This window comes from Barbatula barbatula (assembly GCF_947034865.1).
Source record: "Barbatula barbatula genome assembly, chromosome: 10".
Taxonomy (NCBI): domain Eukaryota; kingdom Metazoa; phylum Chordata; class Actinopteri; order Cypriniformes; family Nemacheilidae; genus Barbatula; species Barbatula barbatula.
In genome coordinates, this window is record NC_136773.1 from 13,256,683 (window position 1) to 13,282,971 (window position 26,289).

At 39.0% G+C, this 26,289-nt stretch overlaps 2 protein-coding genes across 2 annotated transcripts in view; both read right to left on the bottom strand.

The window, feature by feature from the left end:
• Positions 1 to 395: 395 nt before the first annotated feature.
• Positions 396 to 5,039, bottom strand: olfcr1 (olfactory receptor C family, r1; the record flags this gene model as incomplete). The annotated part of the gene is made up of 6 exons (XM_079465978.1): positions 396 to 1,297; positions 1,398 to 1,521; positions 2,005 to 2,214; positions 2,509 to 3,345; positions 3,444 to 3,720; positions 4,774 to 5,039. The coding sequence occupies 6 exons, from the start codon at positions 5,037 to 5,039 to the stop codon at positions 396 to 398; spliced, it is 2,616 nt and encodes an 871-aa protein (XP_079322104.1).
• A 1,143-nt stretch (positions 5,040 to 6,182) lies between these two features.
• Positions 6,183 to 26,289, bottom strand: part of plch1 (phospholipase C, eta 1) — a 51,859-nt gene continuing 31,752 nt past the window's right edge. The window contains exons 10-23 of the mRNA XM_079465435.1: positions 24,564 to 24,735; positions 22,401 to 22,508; positions 20,237 to 20,398; positions 19,115 to 19,177; positions 17,788 to 17,873; positions 16,130 to 16,227; positions 15,660 to 15,839; positions 14,461 to 14,568; positions 14,183 to 14,307; positions 13,996 to 14,080; positions 13,746 to 13,892; positions 12,752 to 12,831; positions 10,869 to 11,226; positions 6,183 to 9,338 (exon numbers count right to left, since the gene is read on the bottom strand). Coding sequence (XP_079321561.1) covers positions 7,030 to 9,338; positions 10,869 to 11,226; positions 12,752 to 12,831; positions 13,746 to 13,892; positions 13,996 to 14,080; positions 14,183 to 14,307; positions 14,461 to 14,568; positions 15,660 to 15,839; positions 16,130 to 16,227; positions 17,788 to 17,873; positions 19,115 to 19,177; positions 20,237 to 20,398; positions 22,401 to 22,508; positions 24,564 to 24,735 — 4,081 coding nt within the window. The 3' untranslated portion in view covers positions 6,183 to 7,029. The remainder of the gene's footprint in view (positions 9,339 to 10,868; positions 11,227 to 12,751; positions 12,832 to 13,745; positions 13,893 to 13,995; positions 14,081 to 14,182; positions 14,308 to 14,460; positions 14,569 to 15,659; positions 15,840 to 16,129; positions 16,228 to 17,787; positions 17,874 to 19,114; positions 19,178 to 20,236; positions 20,399 to 22,400; positions 22,509 to 24,563; positions 24,736 to 26,289) is intronic.

Below are 26,289 nucleotides of genomic sequence, written 5' to 3' on the forward strand. Positions count from 1 at the left end.
ATACCTGTTTTGTGTGTGTGTGTGTGTGTGTGTGTGTGTGTGTGTGTGTGTGTGTGTGTGTGTATATATATATGTGTGTGTGTGTGTGTGAAATATGAATTGTCCACTAAATGAAACCCTTTTAAATGTATTATTACAATTAGGCTACCCTTATTTGTTACATTCAGCACCAATTTGAAACATTGGTTGCCGTCGATCTTTTGAAACTGTAATAGCTGACATATGGATTGTGCATAAATAAATACATATTTATGGTTATGAAATAATTCCTGCATTATTTTTGTAAGGCTAAAGAAATGACGGCAAGAGACAGGACTGACTCCGAATAGCTTTATTATTGAGAAATGCAGAATCGCAGAACATACAAAATAAAATAAAACATTACACAAGCACAATTATGTTTTTCCCATAAGAAACTTCTTAGTGTTGTTTTCTGGCTTGAGTAAAATAATATAGCATTTGGGGACAAATATGCAAACCAAAAGTCCAAAACTAGAGGCCAAGATGGCAAAAATCTCCACAGCCACGCTGTACTTCCCTGGGGAGCTGACATACGCTGGCACAAATGCAATCCACACAGCACAAAAAATCAACATACTAAATGTAATAAACTTGGCCTCGTTGAAATTATCCGGAAGCTTCCGTGCAAAGAAAGCCAACATAAAGCAGACAGAAGCCAAAAAGCCAATGTAGCCTAGTACAGAAGCGAATCCTGCAACTGACCCCACCGTGCACTCCAGGATGACCTTTGACCCCTGGATTCCATAGTTATTGCGAGGTGAAGGTGGGCTGATGGAGAGCCACGTGGCACAGATAATCACTTGAACACAGGTGCACATCAAAACACTTCCTCTCTGCTGACCGGGTCCAAACCATTTTATAAGAGCCGAGGATCCCGGTCTAGCCGAGCGAAATGCAACTAGAACCACAATGGTTTTGACCAGAATGCAGGAGATGCACAGGACAAAACTGATCCCAAAAGCAGCCTGTTGTAACCTGCATGACCAAAACGAGGGCTGGCCTACAAACACCAGCGAGCACAGGAAGCAGAGTTTGAGTGACATCAAGAGCAGGAAGCTCAGTTCAGAGTTGTTGGCCTTAACAATTGGGGTGTTTCTGTGGTACAGGAAAATAACAGCCACTGTAGATGTCATAAGTGCACCCGAAACAGCCACGCTTGTCAATGTGATGCCCATTGTTTCTGTAAAGGCGAGAAACTCAGTCTCTCTGGGCACACATTCGTTTCTGAAACTATTAGACCAGAACTCTGGGGGGCAGCGGTAACATTTCACAGCACCTGGGGAAGAACATTTTTACATGTTCTGTGTTATTTATTGATTTCAAAAGTTGATCAGGTGTTTATGTTTTGTTCATATGAATGAGGAAAGAATAATAACCCGTGATGTTGCTGATTTCACCATCGGTGCAGGGCAGACAGTCAAAACAGCACACAGGTAAACCTTTCTTAATGGCCTTACGTGTCCCAGGAAGACACTCAGCCGTGCAAACAGATACGGGCACCTGAGAAGATGAAATATGTGAGACTGAAATATATAAAAGACTGTAAGAGTTTAAGGGTAAGACAACGTCATTTCATTGCATAAACATTCTAAGACTGGATGCATTTATTTTAAATATTTATTTTTCACAATTTCAACACAGGATTTTTTCTGCATGTCTTCCAGTTAAAATACCCAAAATTTTTCCAAATCCATTTACTCAGTCAGTTTAAAACAGGAGAAAGTATTGCAAATATTTGATTTGGTTTTAACCATAAACATACTTCATTGAGATTTTTTTAGAACACAAGATTGAATTTCTATGCTCATTTTGCATCCCAAAACTTTCTTATCTGATTTAACAATAATTATATACTGCTAGAAAACAATACAAAAGTACTAAGTAAGACATTTATTTTTGTATATGTGTTGATATGTGTGTTTAATTCATTTTGGAGTGATCTTCTTCAGTCAAATGCAATAAAATATTACAAGCCTCTTTTACCTTTCCCGAGTCTCCAGGCCATATAATAGCCGATTCATTAATGACAAGCTGGTCTCCATCCACTTTGCCGATGGTCACATACTGGAGAGAACCATCAGGAGCTCTTTGCCAGTTCACCAGATCATAGACGGGCGGGATGCCTCCATCCTGAAAATAAAACTTCTCTCCTAACTGAGTGGTGAAATTAACTTGTTCAATGTGCTGTAAAAGCTTTTAGGAAAGATAGACAGAACAACATGTTAGAGCAACAGCAATCTCTATAAATCCCCAAAACATATTTTTTAACACACTTTAGGAATGACATTTATGAATAGTCTGATGAATAGAACTGTCAATGAAGTGTTTGGTTCCAAAATGAGATAACTCAGTTTTATTTTAGTTTTATACAATAAAACACAGTAAAAACACAATAACATAATAAAAAACATGATTTAAAAATGAGTTATCTCATTTTGGATCCAAACTTTTCAAATATACATAGCCTATAACGATTGATGTGCATACCTGTGCTGGAGTGATGCTATCCAGAGAGGAACACTGTGGTTTTCTTTCAGGGTCGGAGTTATTTTGTGTTGTGCAGGTCAACAGAGAATGCGCTGCATGGGCAGCAGCATACACAGCCAAGTACACATTATACGTCACTCTCAGGGAAGAGGTGTCTGTAAACTGACGGTTCATTCCTTTCAGGCTCTCTGTGCCGCTGCAGGGAGAAAGAGGGCTCTTCTGAAAACCTGTGGAAGAGTTCTTTTGAAGGCTACAACTGAATATATTCTCCCACAAAGCCTTCAGCAGAGCATCTTTAGGGTAACGGGAAGGATGTAGCTGTCGGAGATGTGCGTCAAAGCCAGGTATGTTTGCACTTCTTAAAGCCACACCGAGAGTTCCCTTGGAGATGGTGTAGAGCTGGGGATTGCTCAAGAGATACCCACTGGTGCTCCAGATCTCACTGGCCAGAAACAGCCTGTCAGTTACATTTCTACGGACCAACTCCAACAGAAAAGCCTCCACATCTGCGTACCATGCAAACACAAGGATCACACGGGCAGATGAGGCTTGCAACGTCGTCGCTGCACGGTCAACATCCTTGGCCATCTGCTCCCTGTAGATGGTGTGAAAAAAAGCCAAGCAAATTTCTGTGCCTTTAATTTCCTCTTCAAACACCTGCACTGCCCCACGGCCGTAGTCATTATCAACGACCACGGCTCCGACCCACGTCCAGCCAAAGCGTTTAGCCATTTGTGCCATTGTGCGTGCCTGATAAGCATCACTGGGGACAGTGCGGAAGAAATTGGGGAATTTTTGTCTGTCGCTGAGACACGGGCAGCTAGCCAGATAGCTGATCTAAAAAGACAGAGACAAATAACACATGCAGGAAGCATAGGTCAATGACCAAGCATTTCAATTCCAAAGTGACTTTTTTATAAGTATCCTAAATGCACCATTGCGATCTGCAGGGGACGCAGTGTTGTGGACAGGATAATGCTTTGAGTCGAGGCAGAATCTCCAATTATGAGCTTAGCAGGTCTGGTGTTGCCGCAGGTATGGTTTCCTCCACTGATCATTGACAAGGCTGATCTTAGGCTGTAGGGGTAACGGGAACAGCTATCTTGTATGTGATATCCCAGTTGGATACCAGGCAATAGAAAAGGATTGCGGTTAATTTCTTCAACTGCAAACACCACAGCTTGAACCCAGCGCATAGAACGCTCTTGAAGCCTGATAACAGACAGACAATTTACAAGAATGGTTATAGACAGTTTCAGCAGCAAAAACATAAACAAACGGTGTGTGGCCCAAACTTAACCTCTGGTAGACCACAGCAAAGAATGAATAATTTAAGAATTTTAATTGAACACAGTTAATCTACAATTCAATTTAGTATTAATATAAATGTAAAAACATTCATATTACTAGCTGCTAGCCAGAACGGTAACCAAACAATATATAGAGCTCTAGACGTTGTAAGTGTGTAATGAAGCATACCTGTGTGAAGAGCATAAAGACATTTATGCCCAGAAACAAAATGTCAAAACATTAAAACTATTAAGTAAATCTATCAATATTTTAATTATATTTTACATTTTAAACGTATCATTTTAAAATGTAATTAATTGAAACAATAAATAATGTGAGCAAACTACATCTCTAACCAAACCATAAACAAACATTAACAAAAAAAATTTAAACCAATACTATGGCATGGATTGTATTAATATAACTGCAATAAGAAAATATAATCAAAACACTTAAAATAAAGATAAAGGATACATTTGTAGCTGGTCTTCAACTTTGACAAGCCCCTTTGACACACTGACAAACAAACACAGTCTGGATGCTAGGAACATTCCACCATTGCACACATTTTTCTCATTACCATAAATAAACATTTAAAATATGATCAAAGAAATTGTAACAACGTTTAGTTCATGAATGACTTAATAACATGTTGTATACAGAAAAGGTCCAGTTACAATACATGTATTAATAATCCTGTTAACATTTCATATATACTGCTGTTTCATCAACTAAATAAGTGGAAAATGAAATGTTTTTTAAAATATAAAAAACATGTAAAAGTAAAAGAACAAAAAAGAAAATAAAATATTTTGGTGCCTCAAGTCTTCGTACACCTGTTGGGAAAACCTGGGGGAACATACTTAATATACCATCAACTCACATTAATAGTATATCACATAAATGAGTATATCATTATAAATAAACAAATGTGAAAAAAGATTATAAAGAGATTGTGACGGAAAACTCACTTACTCAGCACAGGGCTTTATTTCAGTTCTTTTGGTGAAGGTCAGGTCAGGGGTCGGCGGCAGGTTGTATATATTAATGAGAGCTCCAATGATCAAATCACCATCCTGATAGAGACCAACATCATCTAAGCGCTGCGACATATCCAAGTTCACACACTTTTCCTGCTGAATCTCCTCCACCACTGTAAAACTCATCCCAGCCTCACATACTGACCACTGAAAAAGCACCAGCACAGACTGTAGAAGCCACGACTGAGTGAGCACAGACATTGGCACAGTTTGATGTTACCTGCTGTCTGAGAGCCTTACTGAACCTTAGGTTTTAATGAAGTGAGAATGGATATTTGTTATGACCACAGTCCTAAGAGAGCAGCAGAAAAACAATGGCCAGAAATGAAAATGGGAGGCCAAATTGTGGCTCCTATGAGTCCAAAAATTAAAAGCAATTACAAAATGATTTGTGATGAGTTAACGGTTAGATGAAGCTGCAGAGGGACACTGTATTTTTGGAATAGTGGAGTAGTGAGTCACAGTTACGTATCTTCCGTCCTAAACAACAACAGGGTCACATCTGCTAGAAAGCTTCTGATAGATTAAGTTATAATTGCAAATGCTCACCTGAGCTTTCCTGATATAACTATATCAGCATGACTGAGACCACTTATCTTATAAGAAAATATATTAATCTAGATAGGATAAGCATGTCATGGTTAGTCAAAAACACAACATTATATCCATCACAATCAGGATTGCCAAATCTGCATAACAAAACCATTCCAGTGGCCTACCAAAAGTGGCCCAAAATTTGTCCATGACCCGAGCCTAAATACCAAAACTCTAATGCCCGGTTTCACAGGCAAGGCTTAAGACTATTCCCAGACTAAATTGAAAGTTTGAGCTGTCTTAACTGAAAATTGCCCTAACATATCTTAAAATATGTCATTGCCATTGTTTTGTCTCAAGATGCACACTAGTAATGTTTTAATCTAGTCTTTGTTGGATTTTAGTCGCTAAATTTAAATTGAATTTAAATTTCAACTTAAAAATGGTCCTGGATTTAACTAAGTCTTGTCTGTGAAACCAGTTCTAAATAAAGATAAGTTACCCCAATACATACAATTCACATTTTACAGTCACTGTTACGCATTACACAGAATTTCTTATTGAAAAATCACAGTATAATAGTAATCCTAAACAAACTCAATTTTCATCAACACCTTCATTTGCCTTGAAAAATAATAGCTGATATACAAACTCTATCCACCTTTAACCCACAGATTAAAACACACATGGCAACAGTTTAAAAGTAGCCAAATTATATTGGACAAACAGTGCACCTTGCAACCCTGATCCCAATGAAAATTATACTGTAGTGGTATGCGAGAAAAATCACACATTCAACATTTTAACTTCATGGCAAACATTTCAGAATTTATTGCGTTGGTAGTAAAATGCTCAGACTCATCTTTGATGAGCAACCCAAAAAAGAACAACAAACTAGATGCCATAAAGCACAGGAGAAGTGGGAACATTTAATTGTCGCCATCTTTAAAAAGAAAACAAAAGATTAAGTCTAACAAATGTTATTTTTGCTCTCTGTATCAAAGCAATTACAAAAATAAAACTTTAAACATACAGCTTTAGAATATGAAGAATAACTTTTTTTTCAATTTGTGACAAATAGAAAGCAAGCAAGTTAGAGCAAGCAGGTAAATGTGCTGTATTGCATTCAATAAAACTAAATCATTCTGTGCAGAATCATAGCACAGGAACATCTACAGGTCTGTGCATAGTCATGCTGAAATGTTCACAGGTTCACATGCTGTTTCCTAAAGAAAAACGTCACAGTTATTCAAATTGAAATGAAGACAACATAGTGCTTTGAGTGAGGACAAATTTACCAAGTATGTACAAACTACATAGACATAAAAATAACATTAGATATGCAGGAAGACTGAATTAAAAATGAAGCCCATTCATGGTTTGGCTGTACTACATAAACAGAACAAATACAACAAAACTGTCCTCTGAAGTTCAATAACTTGTTATTATAACAATTTTTTTCACCTTGAGACAACACACATGTTCAACAATACATTTTTTAAAGAATGACGGGACCACATATACATTATCAGTTTGATACAGTACACCACCAACTGTGATATACAGCATATGTACAGTGCACAGTTCTGGAAGTGTCCTGCTACATACATCTTCAGACTGTTACAAGGAAACACATGCAGAGTCAGAAACAGCGCTGTCAGAGCCTTAGCAAAAAGTAAACCTCAGGTTCGGCTGGGCTCGAGAAGTCAGGAGGGAGCAAAGAATCATCAGCAAAGTATCCATCTCCATATCCATAGCGTAGCGTAGTACAGGCACCTTCAGGCAGACCTCTATCCTCGGGATCTAGCTGATCTAGATATCCGGCGATATAAGAGCCTGTAGAATGCCTGTTCGGTGGAGGATTTTGGGAAGAGAGCTTATTACGGAGAACTACATTCGTGGAGCCCTCAAGAGGCCGGTGTTTCAAAGCATCTTGCTGTTTCTCACGTGCACGATTGGCTATGTGACGCACACGACTTTGACTACGGGAGGAAAGCCGCCTTGAGAGGAACGGTGGAGGATCTTCGGGATCATCAGTTAAACTTTGAAGGACTGTAGGAAGTTTATTGATGGGCTGAGAAGAGGAAGGGGCATGAGGATAGTCCTCATGTTCTAAGGTCACGAGCTTGCGAAGTTGCTCAGTTAATGGGTCCGACGACTTTGGTCGACTGGCCAACCCACACATCCGTCTTTGGTCTCGCATCGCAGGAGTGATGAAACTTCGGCTGATGAACTTGTACTTGCTTTGGAAGTTACAAGAAATGTCTTCAGAGGTCAAGTCTCCCAGACTCTTGGACTTGCATGCATTGGAGACTTTAGAAGGGGAGGTTGGGCAGATCGGAGGAGGGAGTTTTTGCGGAGAATATGAGTTTATAGGAGCTCTGTTGTCTTGTAACGCAACAGAGTTGTAAATCACGTCAATGTCTGATACAGGTGTATACAAGTCTCTTTCTAATGAAGTATGCACGCCTTGAGTCCTTGCAAGACATTCGGAGGACAAAGAGCTTTTTGGCAAATGCTCAGCTTTCCGGCCACTTTGGTATCTTGTATCCTGGTGCCTTTCCTCTGTTGTGTCTATTCTGTGAGTATCAAGTGGAAATCTCCTGGGATGGGATTTGTTTTGATCGACAGTACTGGAGGTTAGACTGTGGTGTGATGATGGAAACTGGTAGTGTCTGTGAATTGCTGAAGTGTCTGTTGAGTAAGAACGAACTGGAGAAGGATGATATGAGGGTTTGTGGAGATGGGATGGTTCAAGTCTTGGTAGATTATACGGGGAAGGCTGGTTGGAGCCGTTTCTGAGGTCATTACACCAGTGATGGTCTTGATTCGAAGAGATCAATGTGTCATCTAAGGGATCCCCATCCACGTTGATTTCCACCTCCATCAGACTGCTGCTCGCTGAGTCTTGGCACATTAGAAAGCGGTCCGAGACTGTGCTGTTCATTGAGGTTTCTCTGTAACCTCCAAATTCATAGTGCATTAAGGACCCAGTGGAATGACATTGACTGCCATACCTTGTCTTTCTGTTTGACACTAAGTTTATGTTACCTTGCATGAACCTTTCCAAAGGCAACCTGATGGGTGAGGATACTTTGCTGGCCACTGGAGAGCCAATCAGGTCCTTTTGGAAGTTCTTTTGATAAAGGTTGAGTGAGGAAACAGGAGAAAGCACCTCTTCATCCAGGATGGTGAAAACTTCAGGTTCAGTAGTTGCAGGACTTGAGGGTCTGACAGGTAGAGCTGAGGTTATGCCAGAAGATTCTTGAATGGCCTTTAGCGGAGTGCTGGAAAGCTCATTATTGAAATCAGGGAGGTTATTTGGTGGTACGTAAAATTGCAATGGTTGTGTGTTTGATAGTACATTTAAGGGGCTTTGCTCAACGGTTAAGTCAAATTGGCCAATCAGAGCTGATATTGATCCACAAGTGTCGTTCTCATTTCCGAGGGAGACAGCGTCAATAAGGCGAGACAGAGCACTGTCCTGAAGGGACACTTGACTCTGGTCAGTCTGATCTATGTGAGGATCAGGTTTGGTAAAGGTGCGTGAACACGATGAAGAGGAGGAGGACGAGGAATAAGTGGCTGCCTTGGGTGTTAACACTTTCTTTTTTGGAGATCGTAAATGGCTGGATTCTCTTTGACTTTCTTTTCTTTGCATGCTAGCATCACCATTACAAGGATTAGAGGGATCTAACCAGTGGTCTGCTGGCTTTTTGGAAGAACAAAATGTACTGTCCTCAGTTGGTTTGACGCCATCTCTTGAGTGTTCTTGGTGAGGATCACCCACACATTCTCTACTGCTTTCAATGACCAGGTAAGGAGTTTCTTTTGTTTCTTTGGGCTCAGTGTTACAGTCCTGAATGTGATTGCCAGAAAGGGTACGACCATAAGTTTTTTTAAAGGCAGATGTTTCGATAAGAAGATCCATTGAGATGGCTTTGGGCTTCTGGTGGAGGACAGAATCTGTGGAAGACATTTACAAGGAGATGATTTTTAGTAGTTAGAAAAAGAAACTCACAGACCTTCAAACAACACAATCCAACACACGTCACTCTGTACACAGGACAAATGAAATGTACCAACAAGTACAACGGTGTGAAGGAAGTTTGATTATGGCACTCTAAAGGGAACATCCAGTTTGCATATATTTAACATTCAATTATTTGCACCATTGATGAATTATGGCCTGGATTTTCTTGTAAAACGAAAAAGAGGTTTTGAAGAAAAATCCTAAAAATAATGAACACATCAGTGCAATGATTCAGAACGGGGATGTTTTTGATGAGTCGACCTGAGTATGGCTTGTTGATTACCTGCAGGGGTTTTCCTAGTCAGTTTTCTACTACAGAGAGGCATAACAGTAAAGACAGAACAAGACAAAGGAAAGTTAAGATAACAAAGAAAGAAAAGCCTGTAAGTATGAATAGTTCAAAGGGACCAATTAAAGCTAGGGTAGGCAGTTTCATAGAGGCTAGCAACACCAAGTCAGAAGGGGGAAAAGATCCGCCCTTCTTTCAGAGTTCACTCCAAAGACACACCTCCTCATGTCAATTACCTCATGTCTCATTGACATAAAGTGAGATAACTTTTAAAGTACATATAGCACATAACATTATGTATATGACGTTTATGTACGATCGGGGTTATGCAAATAAATGTTGACTTCTGGAGCAAATTTAATGGATTTCATGGACCTGAGACGTATCAAGAAGATCTGTATTTTTTCATATATAGACCACTTATGTTTGCTGTCAGGATGTGAAGAGACTACGAACACAAAATATACATTGCCTACCCTAGCATTGCCTACCCTAGCTTTAACTACATTGTTTAATATGAACCAGGGCTGCACAATATTGAAGGCGATATGTGTTTATTTGCTAAATATTGCAATATGCAATTTGACAATTCCAATATACACATTTGCTTTGATAAAATTCAGATTTATTGTATTTTTAAGGAACAGTATTTAATTTTCTGGGTTTATGCATTACAGTTAATTATGTTATTCATCTGGATATATTCCAATTATTTGTATTTATTACACGTCTCATTTGAATGCTTATTTCTGTTTGGCCAGTTGCGACAATCCAAGGGTTGTTATCCACTCAAAATTAATAACACCCTGTAACCCGGATAATTTTTTAGAGGGGCAGTTTAATATGTTTGTGACGTCTGAATGTCGTTTCTTACATTAAACCCGAAAGTAAACAGCTTTTTCTCGCGGAAGGTCTGCATTCGGTAAAAAATAGCTAATTCAATATTTCAAATTCACATTTTATGTCCAGTTTTTTATCTCATGTGGCAAGTAGCCGGTTGTTATCGTGAAAAAAATCCCCTTTTTTCGCGGGTCCTGATCAAACTGTTAGGCTTATTTCTGCAATAACAACCGCCTGCTTGTACATTATACCTTACATATCTAGCAGCCCTATAAGGAAGTGTAAAACTGTTTTCCCAACCTATCAAAACTGAATTGTTCACATTTTTACTGACCACTGATTGTGTCGGGTCCAGGATCTGTGTCCTCCTGATCTGGGGACGTCAGATTGAGTTTACTGTGTAGGAGCTTTTCCATGGGCATAGAGACTGGGCGGTGTTGCAGTGTTTTTCTTTTGTCTACTCTTCTCTCTACATCAGTAGATTGAGATTCCTCAGTACTCTGTCTTCTGTCATGCGGAGCTTCAGCTAACGGCAACTTGGTCTTTTTGCGGCCTTTTGCAGGGGCACTGGCTGTTCTCCTGAGGAGGTGGTCTGTTATGGAGCGTTTACGCGGTGGAACTCCGATGTTTGTGTCTACTGAAGACTTTGAACTTTTATTAAATAAGCCTCTGAAACCCCGCAGCTGACGACCCTGAGGTGAGAAAAAGGAGCAGAAAGATATTATTTGTTATATAACATATAAAACATCTGGGACCCAGCACCAAAAGTTTGTTTATTATTGATGTACTTTATGATTATGAAACAGAAAAAATACATTAAATAGCTTTTTGACTGCAGCATAACCATGATATGGAAGATGTTTTTTTACACAATATTAACTTTCTTATTTATTACATTGAATATTATTTTGATAATCTTTACTTCTAGTTTTTCCAGAATACATTAAAAAAAATTTGAAACTGATTTAGTTAACTCAACCCTAAAACAGAAATACAAAAAAGTCAAGCTGGGTCCCAAATGACAGTGAATTAAAACAGTCAGCAAGCCCAGACAACAACAATACATACATGCAATATTCAGTTAAAACTTCAATATGCTGTGTGTTTTCACAAGACAAATACAACACTGTGATATCAACTATTGCACTATACATTCAAACCAACAGATGGCAGCCTAATCCTTTACAAGTTAACCATCCCTACAACTAGTACAGTTATTCCCAACCAGAGAATGCAGCATAGCCCCCCCCCCCCCCCCCCCCAAAGAAAAACATAACATTGCGTTGGAAAACCTATTAAACATAAAATAGCTTAAGATAAGTAATCATGATGAATTTCCCCTATAAAACAGAAAATTAATGAATGCATGTTAAGTTATTTTATATTCATGTTTATAAAACGTGTGGATTATTACCCATACTATTTGTTGTTAAATAAAATTATACAAATTAAATATTTTAAACACATAATAAACTAATTTAATGATCGTGTTAGATCATACCCAGTCTAAAATTTCTAGTTTGCAGTAGACCAATAATAGTTTTTCCTTAATGTTCATATACTAAAAAAAGGTTGGGAAACACTGAAATAATAAAATACAATCTCTAGATCATTTTAAGCCTCCAAACAAAGTAACAAATACACACTAAAGGCCAAAAACAGAATTGACCAAATAAAGCATTACTAACATTTAAAAAAAAGTTTCAAAACAGTCAGGCACATTTAAAACAACTTTCTGTTCACTGAACATCAACAGGATTTCACAGTGACAGCTCATGCAGTACACATGCAGCACACTATATAGCCAGGTACCTTATTGGCTCCTAGCAAGTGCATTATGGTATAACTTGGGTTGAGGACTAAAGGACTCCACTGGAAAGTAAAAATGTAAATGTTGAAGGAACTTCAAACACATAAAATCATTAAGTGATTTTACTATTGTAGGTTACTATTATACTGGATGGATTGGTCATACTGCAGCAAAAATGGAAAGAAACAACAGCTTGCGTGACAGATTGTTTCTCTGGCGACCAGCTGAGCCTTACACACCTTATTATTTAATCAAACCACCATAGTTCCTTAAAAATGATGCAGGACAATTTCTATATCACAGCGAATGTATGACGCATTAACGTGTTGAATTTAAATCTGGAGCATTTTCACATCCCTTTCGATGAAAATGGCTGTTATACGCGAGTATAGCCGTCATGAGCTCACCTTCCCATAGATGTCATGCACTGTGATATAGACGAAAATGGATGCTTCTGTCATTCCTTCCAAATAAACGTGTCTATATCCTGTGAGAGTGGAAAGAAGAGCAATGATTGAAATGAACGGAGGAAAGACATATGCGTGAATGGTTAAAATGGGAATGAAATTGGAAAAAAATCAGGCCATTAGACATGATATCGTCAGTATTTCAAAGTTTCAGCACAGGAACAGGTCTGCCATCTATGAAAGCCATATGTGACTGTCTGTCAGAGAGGGCAGAGCAACACATCACATGCTTCATATGACACCACCTGACTGCTAGCACTGCACTCTATTACACTTACATGCTACTATATATTTAACCCTTTACATCTCTCTACCATGACACAATAGTCTATCGATTCCTTGTTCCTTATGGGCAGACGTTTAAAGTACTTGAGTATTCTTAGTCTGAAGTACATTTTCAAATATACTCAATGTGCATTATCAGAGTGTTTTCAGAATTGTACTTCCTTCCTTTTTCTAGATTATAAAGAATCATACGTTTTACTCCACTTTGTTTGAATAAAGGTAAAAATGGTTTACCATTCATACTTAATAACTTGAGCAGTATAAAAAATATAAAATGTATTTATTAAATGTATTGGAGTACAAAGTATGACACATGCTTTCTTATCTAGTAAAAGGAACGATGTTTAAGTAAAAACACTCTTTTAAAGTATGTATATTTAAAAATGTACTTGAAAGTATTATTGAAAAAATAAAGCTTTTTTATTATTTTGTTTATAACAGATAAAAAAATGTTTAAGCTTTTTTTAAACTGTCCTGACCCATTTATTTTTGCAATTTTTTAAATGCAGTTTATACATTTGATCAATTTACCGCCTTCCCAGAAAATGTAAATACATAATTTATCTGGCTAATAAAATGTATTGTGTAAACTGTACAGAGTAAAAACGTGCCCATGATTGCAGAAAGAATAGTTTGCAGAATCTCTAACCTGGCATAAGACTGCTGAACGCTACGGTCCTCTGACCCACAAAATCTCGGCCAATGGGGTCATGATCCCAGACCAGGAAGCGCACCAGAGCCACCTCAGGCATGTGTAGAGTAAAAGACAGGGTCTCTTCCCATACTGGATTAAATCCTGCAAGAACAATCACACTGAAGGTTAATTCACTCAAACACCCCCACACCTTTCTTCCTTAAAGAAAAATAATGCAGGCAAAAACAGAGAAGTCACACCGTACCATTATCATCCACAACTCTCGTCTGTTCTTTACAGCAATCTGCTGGAATACCAATGATCTCCACCTCCACAAAAGGATCAATGATCTGTGAATCAAATCAGCATAACATAAGCAGTACATATATTATTAACAACACACGCTGTACTTCCTCAAACTGGATTTTGTTTGGTAGGAGTCATCTGCTCACCTCTCCACGGTCTCCCAGCATTGAATCAGGAGGTTTGGGCAGCTGCTGTCCACTAATGATTTTTATCACCACCTGTTTCTTAGGATTTGCAGGCAGCGGTTCGACGTTCAGTGGGTTGAATGAGCCTGGAAATGATTATCCCGGAACGTCACAATACCAGAAGTTAAGCATATTTTGAGTGATTTCTAGTATAGTTAGCTCTGTTTATTCTGTATTAATGAGAAATGCATTTTAACACAGATGGGTGTCACAGTGACGATGAGAGTGAACATGTGCACCTTTACTCATGGCTCCGGGTTTGAGCACATATCCGCTCCCTCCATTCACCATAAACTTGGCTCTGTTTAGCTGCATCATGCGTCCATCCGTCTGGTAGTTTAAAGCCACTGCAGGTAAAGCAAAAAAAAGAACGTATTCATCAAACTGATTCTTTTTATTCCTTCTTTCTATCTTTACTCTCTTTTTTGGTCAATCTAATTTTAATCTTTATTCCCTTTCTATAATTGATATCTAATTTCCATCTATTTTACTCTTTCATTGTTCTGTCTAGTCTGACTAGTCTTCCTTCTCTCTTTACCTTCCCTTACACCTTCTACCTACCAACCTCATTTGAATTTCACTCAAATGATTTCAGGCATTTATTCATCTGTGTAAACCTAAATAAACCGGATGGTTTAACAAGCTCTGAGGTTTCATCATGGCCTGGTAAACATTTTGCTCACACAGTCAGGAGGCAAAAGTCAGAACTCAGCTGGGATTCCACAAGTTCCAATTTACCCTTGTTTATTGGACCCTTATGATGACACAGACACGCGCACACACACGTCTGGGGCTCTTCACCCATTTGCGTCTCTCGCTTGACACCTGCTCAGACTAATGCCACACTCTCTGATTCTCTTTCTGTGTTTCTCCCTTGTCTTCCAGTCTATCTGGTTTATTCTTATTAAAAACCTTTTAGATTCTTTCCTGCTTCATTCCATCTGATTCAGTTTCTTCATTCTGCAGATTCTCCAGCCACAGAGGGAAATGGAGCATTGATAACAGTAATTCATCTGCATGGGAAGAGGGAGATGACGATAATAATGTGTGCCAATGTGTTTTCCTTAATTGACTCCAGAGTTGTCAGTTTGACAGTCAAGACCCAGATGGTATGTGCATCAGGGAACACATGGCATACGGGACAGAACCGCTAAAACACACAGCATGCGCACATACACACACTACATAAGCTTAGGAGGTCAACACGGTCATGAGTGAAATTTCCCAGTCTGCTGTATTTGACTCAATCAACAGACCATAATAAAAAGTGTCAGTCAATACCTTGGTCAAGTTGGGACAAGAAATACAACTAACTACTACTAAGTTCTCTTTAGAAAACAAAAATCTTTTAAAAACTTGGTGTACAATCCTTATGCACATTGAATTGACAACACTCTTTAAAATAAATATTTCTATATTTGCATTCATGAATGCTCACCTAACTGGCAGCCCACGTTCCAGTACGCCTGTGGGTTGAAGTTGCTGGAGTCGATGCGGTAGGCGGAGGGATAGATCCGAGAGAGCTGCCTCTGGTTAAAAGTCAGGAAGCGCTCGGCTTGTTGGTGCACCAGGTGCTGAGCCCTCGACTCACTGAAGGACAGAACATTATAATGCGATCCTGAGAGAAAAAGGGCAGAAACACAAAAATACAGAAGAGAGTTTGAGACGATGTTAATGAATTTGTCCTGAAAAAAGAGTTCGCTAAAACGAGCCTAGAAAAAGTTCAACAAATATGCAGTTTATGGAAAAGATTTCTACAGAAAAAGTGTAAAGCAATAGTATATATATGTCTACATAACTATTTCCAAGCCAAAATAAAAACATCTGCATCCGTATTCTACGCTTGATGTACACAAGCCTAAGCCAGCATAGAAATTGCAAGCAGACAATAAAAACAGAAAGTCTTACCCTCATCTAAACACTCCTGAGACACCACAGAGTTGGTAAACACCACAAGATCTGACAGATCTCTGCTTAGCTTTATCGTTTTTCGCCTTCTTCCACCTCTAAACACAAACACATAACATAAAAAAAATCATTACATGCTATTTCTTTGCTCCTGCTTTAGACGCATACACAGAATGAACGCTCAGATCACGAGAAATTACTTCAAGGACATGTGTAACATACAGTAAACAAACAAAAAACCTTTCAGGCTAGAAACACATCCACAAACAAACAGACATAGAGCTCTCTGTGTACAGAGTGCATGATATGGTCATATGGTCAGACTCTTATGCCAGAAAATATTAAGCCGTTAAAAATGCATCTTTTTCTTTAGGAAACCTTCTGACAGACAGGGAGTGAGTGACTTTAAAACATGGAAACACATCAATGTCTACTAAACACTAAACCACAACATTAAACTCTAATAGCAATCGGTTCAAGCAATCAGTAAATACTGTACGCACAGCACATTGTCAAAGACATGTTTTTCAGAGAAGATTAGAAAAGTGTCTTTAAGAGAACTCACAAATTCAAATTCTCATTATCATCAGACACTAACAATCTCTTTAGGATGCCTGCAACATTATATCTTTTAGCAATACTGCTCTCGTCTCACAGGCTACGAGTCTCTGGTAAAATCTTGTGTGGCTGCGGGCTGCTGGTCTCTGAAATACTGCTTAAACTCATTAAGATATTCACTCTGTCACTACGTGTGAGTGTTTCACGTATCCTTTGTTTGTGTAGTTTTGTTTAAATGGTATCTGTTTGCAAAAACCAATGGCTGTAGTCCAGATTGCCGGAAAAAAAACAGGAAAAAGAGCTCCCTAGTAAACAACTGGGGGCCAAAAGTGATGTCCGAATGACAAAGTATGTGTTTATTTGCCTTTAGAGTCACCTCATGTCAGATTTAACCATAAAAATATGATGTGTATGAAATGTATGATGTCTATGAAATGAAGCTGCATCGAGTGGTGATGTTGCGAATTGCAACCAACGGCTCACTCCAGCCCTTCCTTTCGAAGCACTATGTTTTCGCTTCTTTGCCAAAGGAGATAACGTATTCATGAAACGCTCTCTGTAGAGCAGTTTGTCCGTTTAGGGCTAAAGTAGAAACAACATGGCAAATTCCATAAGGGGACCCGCTGTTTGTATATAGAAGGTAATAAAAACATAATGCTTCATTATGGAAGGTCTTTATACACCTCTCTTGCTTTAAATGAAAAAGAGTCTCCTGGGCCCTTACTCAATAATCTGTGCGCATGTGTTGTGTGTCATTTCTTTCCCAAGCTGCATTCAAATCTCAAATTTAAGCTTCAGTTTACATTAAAAGCAACACGCATACAAAACTTTTAATGAAAATGCAATAATATATTTAAATAGAGAGCAAAGATGTCATTTTTCCAAAGCGGGCATTGTGGCCACTACTGTATATACGAACACATTCATGTGCATACATGTAAATACACAGAAAAGAGATACGTTATTCAGTACCCTTAAAAACCCAAAAAGCAGACAGACAGCTAAACAAACAGACAGACAGATGCCTATTCGTGTGACTGAAGTGTTAGACAGAAAGCCTGACAGGTAACATTGTGGAAACAGAGGCCATTAGGACACACCTGCTAAACTGTCCTCCTGATGTCTCCTGCTGCCCGTCATCGTCTGTTTCAACACCCTGACATTTCAGTCTTGATTTGGAGTGCCTCTGTGAACACACACACACACAAGCTAAATAAGTACATAGAGAGAACGTTTACTCTTGTGCTTTTGGATGGGTATTAATGAAATTCCTCCTACACACAACAGAGAGAAAGAATAGCACAGACTTGTTTTAAAGGGGCACACTTAACATAACCACACAACTGTGTGGATTAATACTTGCCAGGCGTGAATAGCGACTAAATCCTTTAACTTCTTTAGTGCATGGAAGCTACAGTAATTGCAGGCTTTACACTCGCTACTAACAAAAGAAAAACCTTTGAGACCTCATGAACACACATACAAAACCAACATCATTGAGAGTGGGAGGAAACAGCACACGCGCACGAGAAGCGTGCCCGCCCACTTCCTGCGGGAATGACAAAGGAGACGGATGCGATCTGCAGGAGACGAGAAACCGTCACATATACCTGACAAGCCTGATTACATTTAAGAAAACTGAAATCAATGTGTAGAGGCTCCGTACATTAGGCAACGATTAAACGTATGGAGCAGAAACCACACGCAGCATGTTTGCTTGCTTCATTGATCTGTTATTGAAGTGCAGAATTTTACACGGATCAGTGTACAAGATGTAGATGTGTTTGGAGGTTTTATGCAGAGGATGAAATTTGAGATTCTCTGGTGCTCAGAATTGTCACTATAAAACAGGCCCTAAGTAAGTAAAGTATGAATACTATAAACCTCAGAATCTAAAGAGAGCACTTCACATAAATCAATGCTTAACGGGATTTGAGAATGTTTTGGGTCTGGTCAGACTAATAGTTAGTATTTAAAGGTCAAGTGTATGAAATTTAGTGGCATCTAGTGGTGAGATTGCGAATTGTAACCATCGTCTCACTCCACCCCTCCCGTTCAAAGCACTACTGAGGCTAACGCAGAACTAAGATGTCGTCATGTTTTCACTTCTTTGCCAAAGGAGATAACATATTTACGAAAGGTGCTCTGTAGGGCAGTTTGTAGTTTAGGGCTACTGTAGAAACAACATGGTGACTTCCATGCAAGGGGACCCGCGGCGCATGTAGATAGAAATAGCTCATTCTAAGCTAATAAAAACATGACGCTTCATTATTTCTGTTTTTTTATACACCACTGAAAACATAGTTTTATTATGAAAACATATTAGTTTTATATACTGCAGACAGAGACAAACAGGCTACAGCAGAGACGAAGAGAGAGAGAGAGAGTCAAACAAAACCAAAAAGGCTCAATGTCCTCTATTCTGACCTTCTGCTTGAGGTTGCTGATAAAAGAGCGACTGTGGGATTTCTTCATGCCGTCTTTGGAATTCTAGAAAGGAAGCACATAAACAAAAGCTATGACAACGAGAGAGACATCAAGAAATGTAAAGAAATAGTTCATTCAATTTTCTTCAACCCCTGATGATAGAGTCCAGACAAAAATATCAGTGTATGCATGAGCTTTCCATTTCATAAGAGGGAAGATTAATGCGTTATGGATGTGATAAAAAGGATGCACGTTTTTGAGAGAAAACATACTTTGTAGGATTTCTGTGAATTAAAATGTGAATCCCCACGCAAAACTGACTCCAAATAGTTATTTTATTCTCATCTGCCCATTTATGAGGAAAATGTACCGTTATGGATGTGACAATTCACTTACGTTGTACCAGACTATGGCAAATTGTGCTTTAAAAACCATAGAAAAAAAGCTATATAAATGTATAGCTTATTAATTTGAGAGAGACTTCACGTGGGTATTTGAACCACCAAATATTGACATCTGACTTATCAGTATGGTGAAACTTTTTCATCTTAAGGTTGACATTTGCATGGAATCGCCCTTATGCATAAGCGTCAATAATCTAAACAAAATGGCTCATGAGTCATATGGGCCACTTGTAAGGGCATTTTTATTTCAACATTTTTTGTTGAAAAGCCAACTGAACATTTCGTGTTTCATTGAAGACAGAAACTTGTGGATTTTGAGCCATACAATATGCAATCTGTTCCTATAAGGTTTATCTTAATCAGAAACAACATTAGCATAAAATAATCTCCAGACAGACTATTCATTTAATTGCTCTTTCCACGGGCCTCTGTTTTTCTATAAATATTATGCATGAACACTGGAGGGGAGAGAAAATCCCTCCTTGCACATCAAAATGAATGTTTAGAGGGTGCAAAGTCTAATAATAGGACAAGAGGCAGAAGGAATATTAATTAAGGGATGCTCTGTCTCCCCCTGGATTACGGGTCTAATGTGTGCGAACTGCTGAGGAATTCAAATTCCTTTATTTCTTTCTTATTTTCCTTCCTTTCTTCAATCTCTCCACAGAAGTGCCTCAGAGCCAGCCTCAGCAATATAAAGATTCGGGTAAAGAGCTACCTTTCGCAGGTTTCTCTGCAGACCCTCGTGAGTGGCACGGAGCAACGCTCTGATGGAGAAGCTGTCAGTGTCTTCTTTATCCCCGATCTGAGACTCCTTCATCAGAGAGTCGAGTTTCTTCCTGATGTGGGTCTCTACCTGGTGCTGACTGGTCCCGTTGGACTGAAATACAGACAGAATAAGCAAAAAATAAGGTGTCAAAATATGCTTATACTAATTCTACAATTATAAAGGTTATGCATGAATATAGCGCTGTGTTGTCCGCTTTTACTTGAATGGGTAGTCATTAATGTTTCTTCCTTTCGCTCACTTTTTCTTTGATTATTTATTTCTTACAGCAGAGATCCAGCAATTCTCTCGTATTTCTTGACACGTTTAAGCAGCCGTGTAATGAGATGAGACATCAAAACCTTTAATTGGCTCTCGGTAATGACTTCCTAGACTGGATCATTAAACATTAATTACTCCTAACAAAACAACATGAATAATTTGTAAGTATGCATTAAAACTCTATCAGAGAAATCAAGATTGACCAAAATTACTTAACCAGAAAATCAATTTGTTCCTGGTAAATGAGTCATTTTGAAAGAATTGAGCATGTTCAATACTGTTTTCGGCATCAAAAACCAGAAGCTTGATGAATCTGTGTCTGGAAGGCTTTTGCAAGTGTGACTAGATACATCCCGTGGTAGTGTTGTGGCAAGACTGTCTGCTGATGTGACTGTTGTCTGTTAAGAGGTGTTTCCACACGAACGGGAGCCTGCTGAGCGATAGGGCTGTGATTGAACGCTTTTTAAAGACTGACACCAACAGCTCACTATGAGTCAGTGTGGGGAAGCAGCCAGACCGCCAGTGAGAGAGGCTCAAATGCAGTGGAGAAAGAGAGAGAGAGAGAGACACACACCGAATGTGATAATGCGTGAAAAAAGGTGGCAAGGCAGCACATGAGGAAACACAACAAAACAGCTGGAGTGAAAAATGTAGGAAAGGCAACATTTTTTAAATGGTTTTGCGCATAAGTGTATTTTAAAGGCCGCCAATCTTAAAGCCCTTTTACAAAATGTAATATAAATCTTAGGAGACTGTGTCTGTGAAGTTTCAGCTCAAAATACAACACTGCTCTTTTATTGCATGTGCCCTAACATGTACATTTTTGCCTGTGAGGGAAAACAGGCTGTTTTGCTGTGTGTCTCTTTGAGCCGCAGGTCTCGGTCCCATCCAGCAGATATCGCAGGGCTGTGTGAGCTGGTGCTTCCAGTAGTCTCAGACGGACCGTTGGCTAAACGTCTGATGCATAAGGCACACTTTTCTGGAAACACTTCAGCACGTTCATCTGATTGGTTGAATTTCACAGGATTTCTGGGAGACGTGCGTGTTGCGTTCTTTAACGGTCTGCCTGGAAACAACTCGAAGCCGTCTGACTATGGAAGCTGTTGTGTTTACAACGGTTGCAAAAATAATTAATCAGACTTTCTGTCGGAAAAAAATGTAATCTTGTTGTTCATTCTCTCCTTTATTTACTCCAGCTTTATACCTTCTAGTAGCATGGCTTTGTAAACTAACGGAGCTGTTAAGCGTGTTGCCAAAATGTTTTTATGCTCTCCTACTTGTAAGTCGCTTTGGATGAAAGTCTGCCAAATGAATAAATGTAATCACAATCGACTTAACGCTTAGTTATATCTTAAATGTATTCAAGGTTCACGGCATAAACTTATAATCGTTGTTGCTGTTAACCTTTGACACATTCGAGAGTGTTCACCGGTATGTTACAGCGGGGACATATACACACCTCTAAACATGCCACGGCACAAAACTAAACATGATTGGTTGCTTTACCATATGGCCACTTGGACAAAGAAAGCGGCGACTGGTGTCAAACAAATACTTTTGTATCTCCCATTTGTAATTTATAATATTTCATTAAATTAAAACAAAATATTTCATTGTATTTATTATTTTAGTTTAGTTTAGTTTAAAAAAATGTGTTTGTTTATTTCATTGAATTAATTATTTTATTTTATTTCACATTGTTTTATTTTACTTTATATTATTTATTTATAGATTATTGCATTTAATTTCATTTAACAAAATAGTCCTAAATATATATGTACACCTGTTACCTTTACATCTCTGACTAGCGCTTGTGCTTGTGTCTCAGTCTTACCGTGCTGTTCTTCAGCTTGAAGTCATCTTCAATCTCATCAGCGCTATCATCATCAGACACCTCGCCTTCCTCTGCATCTGCAGACAGGTACGGAGATAGACGCTTCCCCTGCAGAAACACGGATCAATTCTTTCATAATCCAGATTAAATGACTTTCTACCCAATGCGTATCAGATCAGAAAATCATTATGACTGTGAAACACAAACAATCATTTCAGTGATACGCAGAAGGCAAGCTTATTACTGAGCGTTAGATAGTATTTCACCACTTTTCGAAATATTGACAGCACCTTACACAGCAACTCAGAAAATGATACTAATGCCTGCAAGCCACAGCAGAAACTGTATGCAGCTCTAAATCAAATGGAATTATATCTTCTAAATGACATGTACCCAGCAGCTCTGTCCCTGAAGCTCTTGTCATAGAGTCCATGTCATTCCAAACCTGCTCTCTAGAAAAGGCTGGGTTATTTTCAGCCCAGTGTTGGGTAAAAAGGAACAAACGCAACCATTGCTTTAATATCACGGTTATTACAAATACAGTATCGTGACACCCTAATTTATGAAAAGCTGTGTGTAATGTAACAAACGTTCACTATTAATTACGTTTTAACCTTCTGTAATGACAGACGCAGGTCATTTTCACCTGTTTAGCACTCCAGAAACTTTACTCTGACAGCAGAGCATCCATCAGTGACCCACAGCTCACTGTTTATCTTTGCCTGAGGATAAACAACACCATCCTAGACGCTTGAGAGCACCAAGGCCCATTAAAGGGTCATTAAACCTAAAACTCCAAGTGCAGGTGCCTTTCTAGCTGTCCGTTTCTTTCTCGCACACAGATAAACACCAGTGGGAAATAACAGCGCTGGTAGAGACCAAGGTAAAATCAATGCTCCTTGACCGAGAGATTGTGCAGGAAGACAGGATGAGCGTGGCTGTCATCGTAACATGATTCAAGCATGCGAGTAGATGCAGGTGTGTGCGAGAATGTAATCAAAGGAGGCCGGGAGGGATTTTGCTGAAGTGTGCTTCAATCACAAAGCGTCCTCACTGTGTGTGAGAGGCTGGCGGTATTGTTTGTTTGACCGGGTGGGTCCCGTAGAGCGGCAGGCTTGCAGTGCCATCTGTCTTGACCTGCTCTACTAATGGCCTACTAAGTTGCAGCTAGCGCAGTGACGTCCGTGTGTACTGAGGAGTCACAGAGCAACACCCAACTCTATTTTATGTGACCATATGCAGCGGATTACACCCTCGTAGACCTAATTTTTGCAATTTTGCAAGGGATAGTTCACACAAATTAAATATTCTGTCATCGTTTACTCACAGTGATGTCATTCAAAACCTGTATGTAACTCCAGGGTGGAACACAATAGAAGATATTAAGAGAAATGTCTCTGGACTTGTGTCCGTACAATGGAAGTCAATGGGGCCAATGTGGTTTGGTTATCAACGTTCTTCAAAATATCTTCTTTTGTGTTCTGCAGAAGAAAGTCATACAGGTTTGGAATGGCATTTCACAATTTTTTGTGAACTATCCCTTTTAAGGGGTCATATGCCGTGAATACACGTTTATCTGTGTCTTTGGTGTGTTATAAGTTGCCCATGCATGTATTAGAAACGTAAAATTGAAAAAAGTAAAGCGTCGAAACAAAAGATGCATTCTATCTAATGCTCACCCAGACCTGCCTGAAACGCCTCATGTAACAACACCTCCACAAATCTACATAAGTTTGTGGTAGGATTTGACTTAGACCGCCCAAATGTATACGCAAGTAAGGTGGGCGTAACTGTCAGTAAAATTGCTTTGGAACCTGATGTTCCAAATATCCCAAAAGATTATTCACTCACAAAGAGGAAATCTTAAGGGCAACTTATACTACACATATGTAACTAATACTGTAAAAATGTTAAAATAGGAATCACAAAAAATACCTGGGAAAAAATGTATATTCACAGTTAAAACAGGTCTGTAAAACACGAAACCCTCTTGCAATTTTCTTGTTTTCAATAGACATATGAACCCTGAATATAGTAGTAAATCCGAGCAAAAGCGGGCGCTGGAAAAATCTGAAATGTGGATTGAAACAGCAGGTTCAGGAGCCAAGTTAAACCTGGAGTTGCTTTAAATGGAGAACAGGGTGTCTTCAGTTCAAGTTGTACCTTTATGAGTATCTTTCCCCTCAGGCTGTTCGGGCTGGGAAGCTGCTTGGGGTCTTTGTTCAGGGCCTCCCCCACATCCAGCTTGTCTCCAAAGATCTCTTTTAGATGCTGCGCTATCTTCTTCTGCTGCTGAATGCTGCAGTGGTTTTCTATGGACAGAATCACCGGGAACCTAAAGGGAGTGAGAATGTGTGTGAGACAGAGAGAGAGAGAGAGAGAGAGAGAGAGAGAGAGAGAGAGAGAGAGAGAGAGAGAGACAGAGAGAGAGAGAGAGAGAGAGAGAGAGAGAGAGAGAGACAGAGAGAGAGAGAGAGAGAGAGAGAGAGAGAGAGAGAGACAGTAATCACAAATAAGGCAACAACAAGAAGAGTCAGCAGATGCTCCCTGCCTTCAGATTCTGTCCTCAACATCTATCTTTTGTTCTTATTACTTTCATCTTCTGCCATGTGCTGTCTGTCGCTTCTGCTGTCTCACTGTTATCTTTCTCATAAGCGTCTGTTTCTTTGACTGTCGCTCTCGGCTTCTGTCTGTTCCCCATGCTGCTTGCTGTCATTCTCAGCTTCTGTTTACCTCATACATGATCCGCACACTCAACAAATCAAACTCGACTTTGGTCTCTCTATTCTCGTTCTGAAATACAAACATTTCATATTCTAAAAATTGCTTCAGATTTCCTTAGTGTTTCTAGAAGTATTAATGAAAACCACGACATACAAATCAATGTCTTATTTTTCTCCCGTTTTCAGAAAAAATGACAATGAGATTAAAAAGATACACATAAAATAGTGCCGTTTTGCTGGTCCTGCTGATGGCTTCACGTTTCGCATACTAATGAAGGTGTTATGATTTCCAAAAATAACAAAAAATTTAATCTGTTCAATTTGACTGGGAGAGTGAGCGAAACATGTACACTATGACTGACATTCCCTCACACACACACATTCTGAAAACGAGAATGAAAACCAGGAAAAACGAGGGAAAAGCAAAATAGTCTCCGTGGGTATCTTGGGAAATAGTGAGTGTCGTTTCCATGTGATGTGCAAAAAAGCTCATTTACCTCATTACGCTGAGCCATTAGATGAAACAGGTGGCTGTCTAATGATAAAACACCATTAAGGAAACCGATTCCGAGAGCTGTCATACAGTTTACACACCTCGGTGCCCAAAGATCTGCTGAATTTTTACTGTACTTCACCTTATGGTGAAATATAAAATAATTTTCCACGACAAATCATACATAATTATCATGTCACCTGCACCTCACTGGATGCCCTGATATCTGGTAATCATAAAATGGAGGAGGAAAAGCAAACACGGTTCTTTTAAATGGTTTTTGAGATAACAGTACTCGACTGATTATTAAAACAGCAAGCGGTAAACCAGAGATAATGCACAGCCCTATGAGGCTGATTCATGAAACAAAGAATTATCTCACAATGCTCAAAATTGTTTAATTTGGTTGATGGGTGTGTTTGAAAATGTGTTTTATACATACGGACTACTATATAGTCTTCATGTAACTCAACTGGTAGAGATATGTTTGGGACAGCCAAAGCTAGAACGCATGACATGATAAAATGTCATTAAAAACCCTAATAAAAGCCTAAATCCACTCACTTTGGATAAAAGTGTGCAAACACTTAAACATAAATATACTTCATATTTTTTAAATATGCAATATATGAAGATTACATGAACATCTCAAACCATGTCACATGACCTCATC